Genomic DNA, 12,795 nt, shown 5'->3' on the forward strand with positions numbered 1-12,795 from the left:
TGTCGTGTTAAAATCGACTCAACACATTTTGATTGTGTCAATGCTAGATTCGTATCAAAACACCTGAATCTTTGGCAAAAACGACGTCGAGTAGTGGTCACAAAAGAGATATCGTGGATTTTTAATGGCGCTCTAAATATAAGCGATGAAAATATTGTATACAAATAAAAACGAAAACGTTATTTCTGGTATTAGAGTCCAAAGGATTGTCGTCCAAGAAAAAAAAACGCCTTGTTCATTAGCAACAAGCAATATGTGTAATCCAAATATGTTTTTTTTATTATTTTTTTAATTTTTTTTTTTTTTTTATAGTAGGGGGAAGCATTGAAAGCCGAAGTACAGAACTTTAATCCGCTAAACCTAACCTTCTCCCAACTTATGTCTCTCCCACCGAACCGCTGGATCAAGTATTACTTCATGGGAGAGAAAAGGACATTTAAGTCTCCTCTACCGTACGGGCTGACTGACTCTGATCTGTTGTAAGTATCTCAGTTTTGTCATAAATAGAGCTGACGCTTCGCTGACAGCTTTCTATTTATCAGAGGACTGACACATATGTGCTGTCAAGGTTTCCACCGTTAGACTACCGAGTGTAGATTTTAACTTTTTCCTAATATTTAAAAAACGGGGGCACTGAAAAAATACGTGTTCAGAGTCTTCTATGCACTCTGTACACATCGGACAATACGAACTAACATCATAATGAAATTGGAATAGATACTTTCTAAAGCATCCATGCCCACTCAGTATTTGGGTTAGGTGGTAATTCAGGTCCCCATGTCGTCTGTCTATCCACGAATGAATGTCCGGAATCAGTCTGTGGGTTCATCGTCCTTTAAATGAGGTTTGCCGCCGTTGCTGCCACATTGTTAGGCTCTTGGTTCTCTCCTCTTTTTTTCCAAATATGTATGTATGTGTGTTTGTACATATACTAGATTCGGTTATGCGATGCTATGGCATAATATACATTAAATACTTTTACTTATATAATAAACTATTCAATGCGGTGAAAATATTATTTACGAATAAAGGCGAAAATGTATTGTAATTGCCGGTATAAGAATCCAAGGGATTGTACTTGAGGTTTAATCTTGTAAATGATTCATACAAATATATGTCATTGGAAAAAAAAATAATTTTCCATTGAAAGTTTACTGAAAATATAATTTTTTTAAAATTTAATTTTTATGAATTTTGAAAACATGCTTATGATTAGAAATATATCTTTTTATGTATGAATTGTTTTACTTTTAATAAAATTGAGAGATTCTACCTTTTAAGTTGAATCAAACAGGGCACAGTGTGCTGAATTCTATTAAAATCGGTTCAGTAGTTTAGAAGATAACCGCGAAGAAAACGTGACTATAATTTTTATATGTATTGTATATGTATATAGATATAGATAAATATGTATATTGCTCTCACTGCGCAACTATGCACATATGTTATTATATGAATTTACGCATTTACTCAAAAAGCATTAACGCTTGCAGAACGCGCTGAATTATTAAAAAGCCATAAATTCAGAAAATGTCGTTTTTCGGGTTAACCGTCGCTATGTGAATTGTTGTTATGCTCGAATATGCATTTGCTATTGTTGTTGTATACTATGTTCATTTGTTATTGTTGTTGCCGGTATTTCCCATTTTCATCTCATTTCTTTCCATTTGTTTTTTAATTAAATGAAAATTTTAACAACATAACAGTTAATGCGGTTGCAAGCATGCCGCCTGCAATTTCAACTGAACACAACAGTCAATGGAATTCCTCATGCGTACAACAGCAACAACAATTACAACAATTACGCGTACTGGTGAAAATGTCAGCGATAATAACAAGTCGCAATTAATTTAATGTTGAAAAATGTCACTCGTTTAATAAGTGTTTATGTTAAGTAGCCAAACAAGTAAGCAATGAGTGGCTAAGTGGTTGTGGCTAAAGGGAAGTCAGATGACGCACATGGACGGAACGAGCGAGCGGGCAATGAGTGTGAGTGTGTGATCGGGCGTATGAGCGATTTTTTAATCATTTATGAGGAGAACTTACCGTTGTGTCAGATGATAGAGTGTGTGTATGTATATGTATGTGCATATACAATATATATGTGTGTACTAGTACAAGTATGCATGTATATATGTATGTATGTCAGCGCATTTATTGCTCAATAATGCGTTGCTTGTGCCATCCGATCTGCCAATGTGAACTGACAGCTTTGGCGCAAATGGAAAACTGTAGTCAAATTAAAGTGCAAAGCGCACAGCTTTTGTCTGCGCATCTATGTGGCTCTGTGCGTTTGCGCTGTCATGTCAACAATACCATGTGCTGTTAATTATGGCAGTGTATGAGTGCAGTTGTCAATGAAGATAAAGTGTTGCATGCGCAAATAACTCAACTTAAGCAATGTTTGCATGACAGAAATATTTAAGAGTTGTTGGCGCACGTGTGCGTGTGTGTGTGTACGTGCGTGTGCGAAATGCATGTTATTGCACTATTGGAGTGCTAACGATGCCACATGCAACGTAATGTAATTAAAATATGCGCGCGCGGTTTGTCACCTATAAAATCGGGCGAACATGCGAAAGCTAACAAAGTACCGTGCACGCACATTTACAAAAGCAAAAACAACGGAAAAAAAGTTATGTGAAAATATTTAAATGAAAGCAATACTAGGCATGCAAGAATTTTAATTTAAAAAAGGTAGCATTTAATGCATATTTATATGTGTATACATAACGCATACACAGTGACGCTTGTGTGCGCTTACATGACAGCGCTGGGCGTAATTAATTTTGATAGCGCCGAAAAGCAGACTACCAGCACAAGCAAAAACAAAAGGAGTGGTAATATTTTATTAAATTGCAGGAGAAAAAAGTTGGTAATGTTGAAATTATAAAATTGCATTGCAGCATAAGAGCATGTGGCAAGTTTGTGTTTGCTTGTTTGCCACGCATAATGTGTGCCCGCATGCGTGTGAGCGCGTGTGTGTGGGGTGTGTGTGTGTGTGCAAATATATGCTGTCTTGATGAATGCAAAGGCATGCCGTTAGTAATTAATTTCACATTGCATCAGCGTTTGCTGGTCGCAAACACACATGCATATATATATAAATGCATATAAAAGCATATACACACATGTGAGAGTATACAAACACATACACACGAGCATATACAAATTTGCGTATACACACATTTGTACGCACACTACTACCACGCCCCCAAATCTTTATATGCAAATTACATAAGTGCTTGCCTTTTCACAATAGTTGCACTTGAGCGCCTTCACAGCCACCACTTCAGCCGCCGCGCACCACTCCCGCCACCCGCCACCCACCACTGTCACTCGCACCGCTTTTGTTTCCTTGTTGAACTTTCCAGCATCTTTGCTTTGTCGCAAATTTCGTTAGTAATTTTTTAAACACCCTTTTTCTCCGCTGCCACGCTGCTGTCTTACAGCTGCATGAAATTGCATATTTTTCGGCAGCGGGTGCACAACATCCACACATAGACACAGATGCAGTCGCCCAGTAACAATGCATACAGTGTGACTTTTCTTTATAAGCGCTTTCTTTGCTTATTTTTGCGCTTTCTGGCGAGGCAAATTAATTACTAGCATCGCGCTACTCCGCGCTTTAAACCTCCCGCGCCGGCTGACAACGGATATGTACATCACTTATGCAAATATGCTTTGACAAGCAGGCGCAGCGTGAGCTGTGTACTCACTTGTGTATATGTGTGTATGTGAATGTTTGTAGCGAATGCTGTTGTGCATGCAAATTTGTCAGTTGCAAATTAATTTTATTTTTCTTTCACATGAAAGTATATTAAAACGGCTGAGAAGACTGACGGCTGCCGGTGGCGTTGAATGACGCCAGCTTTGTTGGTGCTGCTGCTGCTGCTGTTGGTGGCACAGGCAATGCACGACGAAAAGTTGTGCAATTTGTAGTCGGCTTTTAGGGGTTAGGGAAGAATTTCATTGGGTGTCATTAATTATATTCGAAGTTTTCATTTAAAATCGCATGAGTCCTCATTATGAAAATCTTCTAAGTTAGCTAATAAAGTGTGCGCTGGCATATTTAAGGTTTGCAACTATCTCAGCAAACTACTGTTATAAGACCATTAGGTACACTACTTTTAGGTGCAAGATATAGTTAGGTGTACCAAGGGTTATGTACTCAGATCAAGTGTACAGCTTCAAAACCTTTGAAAAATAGTTACTCGGCTAAAATTTAATCTAAACAATTTCGAGTTGATTTACGAAATATTATAGAGTTTTGGAAAATTCTATCGCAGCAACAACACTTCCGTTAATGAGTACAATCCGTTAGGCACGCTCGAGCCTGACGCAATATTATCGGTTTTGTCATACAATTTTATCAGCTAAATAGGATTTTATGGCTGTCAAAAAATTTGAAATTTCAAAAAATACAAAGAAGAAATTATCCGACGAAGAGTTTTGTCAAAAGACATTTGCGTGATGAGAGTTTTCCAAAATGAAGGAGTTCATGGAAATTTGACGAAAATTTACCTAGCTTGCACTACCGAAAATTCTAAAGGCGTATGAAATCGAAATTTTTCAAACATATATGGAGTTTTCTTCTCGAGTTGTTGGTAATATATGAAAAATATATTTTCTCTTTTTAATAATATATTTCTACAAAGGTATATAAAATATTTCTTATTTGCGTATTTATGTCACTGAACTCCTACTAGGCGGCTGGATCGATTTTGATGAATTTTTTTGTGTGAGTTCAAGGGGATTCGAGGATGGTTTAGATTCACAATCTGGTAAACTGGAAAATTTTTATTTAACTAATTTTTCATTTATAAATAGTTGTTTATTTTGGAATGTTTAACATTGGATCCGGTAGACTGCGCTACCATCGCAGATGTTAGAACGTTATTGTGCCTGTACTTGTAGAAGTATATTTTTGCCTGGTAGATGGCGCTGAGATCAGATTCTAAGATAGCATAATTATAGTTTAAACTATTAAGACTATAGACATGTGTATGGTGTATAGTGTCTAAACATTCATACTGTTATGCTACTCTATACGGAAATAGTGAATGTACAAGGACCAATGAGGATTTGTCATAAAAAAATCATGTGCAACATTTTTGAAATCACTATTTTGAGTGGAAAATTTAATCCGTGGTGAAGTTGTACTTCTGCCACGGATTCCAATGATTTCTTCATATTCGCCATTACCATTTAAACATCTACAATTACCCATCTGCTTGGCATTTGATATTAGTAATAAGATAATGTAATAAATTTCTAATAAAAATTTTCATCAAAACGGTCTAATTGTTGCAGCGAATTTCTAAATTAAAACTCTAAAAAGTCTACTTAGAGTATCGAGATTTACTAAAATTTTAAATTATATTATTTTTTTGGGCCGAAATTTTGTGTAAGTAGCAATTAAGTCAGAAAAATATTTAAGCTGTAATATTTTCACACATACTGATTACTAATTAATCCTAGGATTACCGCTTTGGGATTTTTATATCACACTTACCCATGAACGCCTACACAAACATTCAAAAGTAATAATAAAATTCAATTCATTCTTAGAGTCAATTAAGCGCAAACGTTAATCGACTTATTTTAGACTTTTTTAAACCAAGTTATAATTACATCAACGCCAATATAATCTCGAAATATAAGTAAGAAAAAAAAACGACAATTATAGAGCCAAAATGTCCCCGTCAATGCCACTTCAAACAATAATTGACCAACTTATATTACTTAGCACGCCTAAAAGTAGGCACTTCGAAATCGAAATACAACTATACATTGCACGAGAATAAAGCAGGTACTATAATAGTAATAAAAACAGCACCAACAACAGCAGACACCTAAAGCGTCAACAATACCCAAAAAGTTATATGCACTAAGTGAGTGGCTTTCACCCGCTCTTTGAGATTTTTTGACGCGAACTTTCAAAGTATGATGGCTAGAGGGCGGCGCTGTTACGGGGCGTCTCTTTTCACAATTTGCAATTGGTGGCATTTCTAGCGTCATTAACAATTCATCGCATAATTGCCTACTTGAGTTGTGGATTGTGGGCGAAAATTATTGCAAATCGAAGTGAAATAATGGTAATTAACATTGCAGGCTTTTGGAAAAGTGCCTTTAGAGGCAGTAGAAGTTTACTAAGGGCCACCTTGGCACGTAGCATTTGCGAATTGTGGGTGAAAAATTAAATTTTGACAGTAAATATTTTATAGAAATAAAACGTTGATTGTTGACAGATTTGCAGGAAGTCAGTAGCTCTAAGCTTTTCAGCTGAATTACTATTTAGGTAATGCTTCTAAATGTTTTCGAAATTGTTGTCAAAATGAATAAAGAGAATGTTAAATGCATTATTATGTGTGACATTAAAGCTGAATGCTGAATCTCTATGACCATCTGTTATTAACATAAACCACTTGCTGAATAAGTAGAGGACTTTGAGGCATTATTCATATGAGTTTTACTATTATATTTATTAATGCAAATGCAGTCACAAATATTGTCGAATATCGTTAATAAAATAAATATATTTATTATATGCACAAAAACACAATAACAAGCATTTTTACGTTGAGCTATTCTCTTTTTAGTCATTAAATGATAATATGGCCGTTGAATAGCTAAAGATGATAACACACTGATGTTATTTTGCTTTATATCAGTTGCGTTTGAAATTCAGTGCATTAAATGCAAAAATATAGCTATTTACAATTTAAGTAAGTGCCTTGAACGAAAGTACTGCTGAATTAGTATTTTGGCACGGAATTGGAATATTTTATGGAAAAATGAAAGTTGTTTGGTATTCTTATGTATTTTATGTTGTTAAATATTAATATTCGGACTTTCAGTAGTTATAAACACGAGTGGGTAGTTTGTGATAAAATTTAAGCTAAATTCGTGTTGAAAAAATGAAGCTGAATTATATTCAGCGCTAGACGAATTCCATAAATATATGTAATACATGCCTTTTGAGGCTAATACTACAAGTTTCTCAGAAAGAAATTGCCTTCCGCTCATTATGTATTGTATGTATGCGCAAATAATTTGTTTTTAAGAGATAAAATACTTTTGGTTTATTTAGTTTTAGTTTAACATTGAATCGATTAAATTTTTGTGCATTTTTGTGCATTTTTTACTGATGCTATTTAGTAATTTTTATTTATATGTTTTAAAAAGTAATATATTTTGTTAATTGAAATTGTCACTTACTTAAGTTAGGCAGCTCGAAAATGATGAGAGAGTCCTGCGAGTTGCGTGAGTTCTTCATAATTTCCACACCAGTTTGATTATCGTGTATATGAAATACATGGTAGCCGGCAATGGCGCCATTTTGATTTTTCGGTGGATACCATGACATAGTGATGCTGGTCGATGTTACATTTAAAACGGTTAAGTTCAATGGTTTACTTGGTACTGCAATGAAAAAACAAAAAAAAAATGAGTGGTGATAATGAAAACAGATTTTTGTAATTTTTTTTAAAATAAAGTATAAGTTTTTAGCAGCTGTTCAATAAGCTTTTAGACTTATAAAAGTTTTTTTTTTGTACATGTCAACTTAAAGAGCTTTGGAATTTCGCTAAAAGATGCCTCATGATTTAGATCATTAGAAATTGTGCTTCATATGTTTACTTGAAAGCATGAGGAGCTTTCTCGATTTTTTTTATTCAATTGAAATCACAAAGCTTTTAAGGCGTAATACGGAATTATATGAATATTTATTTAACTTTCAAGTATTTTTTTCTTTTTTTTTGAACTCTTTTATTTATTTTGCCCGAAAGCTGAAATGCCCAAAGACTTTTCTGAGCTTTTAACAAAATACTTTCATATATTATATATAGCAGGTCCTGTTATATGTGATTAAAATTTAAGCATGCACTTAAAAGTTTAGTAAAAAAACTTTAAGGAAATCAATTAATAGACTCTCTAGTACACCCCTGTAATAAGCTTTTTAAACAGAAACAAAATATAACAAACTATTTTCTATATATTGTAGTATATACGCAAATATTACATTTAAGCACCCAAGTCGTATGCAATATCTTGATAATATTTATTTATGTTTCTAACAAAAACAAAGCACCTCCAAAAAGCTTCAAATTTGTGGCTTTTGAGTGCATTAGGCCTTTGAAGGCTTTGGAAAGCAACCGAAAATAAAGACTTGACTAGAAGTATATAAAAAGCTTTGTGAAAAAATAATAAAATTGAAAAGGTGTGCTTTCGTACGAATATGACTTGTATATATATTATATATGCGTATATATATATATATATATATATATATGTGTGAGTATGAATTTTAGAGCAGCTTCCTCTTCAATTTAGTTTCACTGCATCGCAATAAACGTCAATAGCATTTGCTTAAGGTCAGCGGCTGTAGAGGTTATAGAGCATTGTAAACAAGATAAGGACGCACTTGACTATTGAGTTAAAAGGTTAAAACCATGCACACACACTCACCAAAGTGTGCAAAGTCATTTCCAAAAGCCTTAAGTAAACGAATAAAGCGGCCAAAGATAACAAAGCACTGACAAGCGACTAAAATATTAAAAGTCAGAAAAGAAAACAAAAAAAAAAAAGAAAGAAAAGCAAAATTACAAGAGAATTTTAAACAATTCTCTTTATATGCCTTGAATTCAATTTTTTTCTACCGTTACTATTTTAGGATGCTGTTGCTATAGATGTGAGCTTGTGAGCTGCTATTTGGTAACTGGTTAACCCAGCAACAACAATGATTTCATTTTGGAAACGAGTGGAAAAATCATTGAGTTGACATGAAAAAGGCTGTTGCCAAAGGAACAATATTGAAGTGGGCGGGGGAGCGTGGTGGGAAATGGAGTGAGAGAGAAATTGTGTAGGCGTTAGAGGGCGCTGTGGCACAAGGACGTATACAGGGCTTGTAGGCAGTTATATGCAGTAGAATAGTGAACTTGCAGCTACTGCAGCAACTTGAATTGATGAGCGAATGGAATAATAAAATATTACTGAATGTCATTGGATATTTTGTGGCGTTTAAGCGACGCAAGCGTGTGGGAATAGTATTTGTGTGTGTGACAGTGTGTTTGCTCAAATGAAATTGCCCATAAGGCGGCGGCCACAAAACGAGGCAACAGTAGCTATTGTATATTTTAAGGTCGGCAATGAGCTTTGGACACATTTCGTAGTTGGAAATCAAAATTGAATTTTTTTTCCTGGCACGACACGACGAGTTTGCTTAGGAAGCTATCAAATATTTAATCAGTTCAGCTAGTGTATCTGAAAGTGTGTATGTGTGTGTAAATAGTGTGCAATTTTCAAATTAAATTCCAGTCAACTGCAACGAATGCTTAGCACAAGAGGGCGGAGTAGAGGCGAAAAGAGGAAGAAAGTTCAGCTTCCACAAATATTTAAATAGATAAATGCTGAAGGATATGCACAAGTATAAGCGTGTTTGCATGCGTGTGTGTCAACACTACTTTACTTGCGCTCCATTCTTTCAGCAAAATTGATGAAAAGCAGCAACGTGAAGAGTTGTAAGCTCTGGCTGAAATGGCTAAAATGGAAATGGCCAATTATATTTCCTTTGTGCAAGGATCAAACGAAGTCAAATAATCGAAGTGGTCATCATTTACAGCAAGAGGCTACAGCAGAGAGGGGGCGCGCAGAGGGCACAGACCGTGTGGCAAGGAACAGAATATGTTGAATAAGAGGAAAAGGTGATTTTAATCAATATGTTACTGTGCACATGAGTAAATATACACATACACGTACTTTTATCTACATACATACTATATACCTATAAAAGACTCAGGCACTTGAGCCAGTGCTTGGCGGTGATCAATGGACAATATCGTAAAGGATAAAATACAATTTTACAAAATTGAACGGAAGCGACACGCGAAGCAAACATTCGGCATGAAAAAACTAAAGCTAACGATTTCAATGCAAAAACAATGGGAGTGATAGTTTTTCATAGTGTATGCGCATGCACAACCAACTAGGCGCGAGCATACACACATATACATTTATGTAGTATATATATTTAACTGTATGAAAGTTTATGCCTGCGAGTACGTTGACACACACACACACACATACATATGTATATGAGTTTTCATTACGCGCGAGTCTGTATGTGAAGGTGGCGCAGAAGTAAAATTCTGAGTGCAAATTCAATTCCTTTGAATGAAACAGACATATACCTATATACCGAATGAAACAGATTATATTTATACGAGTATATTGGATTACTACTATATATATAAATTCATTTATAAGTTTGTGAGTGTAGGTATGTACCCTTGCATTGGCATCATGCCACGACGGCGCTTGTTTTAGGCAAGTCAGCGCACCTACACACATGCAGTTGCTGAACTGCCAATAGCCATTAGCACGTATGAGTATTTGTATATATGTAAATGGGCTATATGTTTCGATTGTGCATATAAAAACGGTAAAAAGAATCTATCCGCTGTTCTTTAGAACACCAACATGAGCGGTAGCAGATTAAAGGAGGGAAAAGGAATGAAAAACTGATTCATAACGCGTAGATAGGTAATCTTAATGATAATATGGTCTGACTTTTATACAACTCTAGGGGTGAACACAACTGTAATTAAAGCATTGATGAATAATAAGGACGCCAATAATATTTAGTTATCGATTTCAATAAAGGCGAACGAAAAACTGGTTTAACAAATACACAATTTTTACTATGTTTTTTGTGATTTCGTATTAGATGTAGAAATTCTTAAATAAAATTTCTATTAACTAGATTTATGTAAATATTTGTCTAAGTTCATAAAATATAATTGTTCCAATATTTCGGCATGCGTTGGAAAGCTATGATTCTTTTGCGTCTTTTTCAGCACATATCATTCATTTGAAGCGAAAACAACATTTTTTTATACTCTGAACAGGGTATATTAAGTTTGCCACGACGTTTGTAACACCCAGAAGGAAACGTCGGAAACCCTATAAAATGTCTACATTAATGATCAGCATGTCTATATGAGAACTAGTCTCTCAGTACTTGTATGGAAAACTTTTTCATTTGACGAGATATCTTCACGAAATTTGAAACCTGGCCAACCAGCCAAATCAATGGCAAAGCTGAATATTTATGACGCCAAGGTGACGCTTTATTTTGAGCTTCTAAAAATGGTTGAAACCATTAATGGGGAACGTTGGCGACACTGATATCAAATTGAAGCGAGCGATTGCCGAATAGCGCCCGGAATTTGCGACTAGACACGAGCCAATAATTCTTCATAATGATAGCGCTCGGCCTCATGTTGCAAGACCGGTTAAAAACTATTTGGACTACAGCGGCTGAGAGGTTTTGCCTCAACCGTCTTATAGTTCAGACCTTGCCTCTTCTGACTACTATGTTTTTTGATCGATGCAGAACGCCCTCACTGGCATACACATACGGTTCACAGCAGAACAGGGTATTAAACATTTTTTATAGACTTTTGTGCTTAAAAAATGGTAAGGATGTAGCCAAAGTTAACGTCTTCTCTTATTTTTGTATAATTTAATTTAATTTTTATCTTTCCTCTATTTCATTTATATCATTTAATTAAATTTATTTTAATTTAATTTAATTTAAATTATTTTATTCATATTGAAACAATAATGTACTACAACATTGACTTCTCTGCGCCCACTGTGCGCTAACTAGTATGGACAACTTTCAATAAACTACCATTGCTAGTAATCTAAGGATGTGAAGAATAAACGAGCTATGGCAGCGCACAGTCGGTTGATCGCACAGAAATAAAAGAAATGCATTTTTTATATGCAATTCAATAAATCCACAGCACACAACGAATGTGAGAGCAATTGAAAGAACAGGATGAAAGTAAAAGAAAAGAATTAATTTAGCACAGAAGGAATGAAACAAAAGTGGCAAAAAACTGTAAAGCAATGGCAGCTTAGCTCAGCTTGGTGTCAGCGATGGAGAAAGGAGTCGCAAACACGGTATAAATGAAGCTGACACATACACACGAGAACACACATGCACGCGTGTGTTTGTTTCTACTCGTTTGCGCTTGAATGGAACGGAAACGGATGTGCAAATTTATAACGGCAACAGGAAATGGTATTGAATCAGCGCGTCATTTGTGCACAAGTGTTGCAGCAAAGTGGCTGTTTGCTCGTAGCTTACAGCCAGCTTATAGCGTGTGGCATGCGGGGTGTGGCAGCTGGCGCATACGTCGTTTTCGTACGTGGTGCGGCCAATGAAAAATGTATCAATGTATGTATGTATGCGCTTAACTGCCGTGGCCGTTGTTGTTGGTTACCAGATGGCAAACGGTCAGGCACAAATGCACATATGCTTAAGCAATCGTAACGATATGGACACACACATACAGTGACGAGGGCATGCTTTTATACACCAAAGAGTATGTGTATATGTACATGTGTTTTTGCATGTGTATTGATACAGTCAAATAAATATTGGCATTGCAACAAATGACAGCGATATTTACCTGGCTGCTGTTGCACACATACTCATGTGTATGTGTGCGCGTGCTTTGGAGAGTTGGGGAAAGAAAAATTGAAATTAAAATCAATTAAACAATAAATGAAGCACATTTGAATGCTGCACATGCCGCATACGTTTCTTCTCCGCCCAATCGTTTGTGTGTTTGCTAGTTTTTGCAGCACTTCTTCCTTTCTTTTCCTTTTTTCTTGCTCCGCCGTTGCCTTCTATTCGATAACCACTCTTAGGATAAGCATACATACAAACATATGCAAGCGGAGAATGTATTGTGGGAAAAAATCTCAAAAATACGAGCAACT

General features: G+C 35.5%; 1 protein-coding gene across 9 annotated transcripts in view; it reads right to left on the bottom strand.

The window, feature by feature from the left end:
• Ptp99A (Protein tyrosine phosphatase 99A) overlaps window positions 1-12,795 on the bottom strand; it is a 404,350-nt gene that overhangs the window by 39,309 nt on the left and 352,246 nt on the right. For all 9 annotated transcript variants that reach the window (XM_070105688.1, XM_070105687.1, XM_070105686.1 and 6 more), the window contains one exon: window positions 7,222-7,425. In XM_070105688.1, coding sequence (XP_069961789.1) covers window positions 7,222-7,425 — 204 coding nt within the window. The remainder of the gene's footprint in view (window positions 1-7,221; window positions 7,426-12,795) is intronic.

The sequence above is a fragment of the Bactrocera oleae genome, chromosome 2 (genome assembly GCF_042242935.1).
Source record: "Bactrocera oleae isolate idBacOlea1 chromosome 2, idBacOlea1, whole genome shotgun sequence".
Lineage (NCBI taxonomy): Eukaryota > Metazoa > Arthropoda > Insecta > Diptera > Tephritidae > Bactrocera > Bactrocera oleae.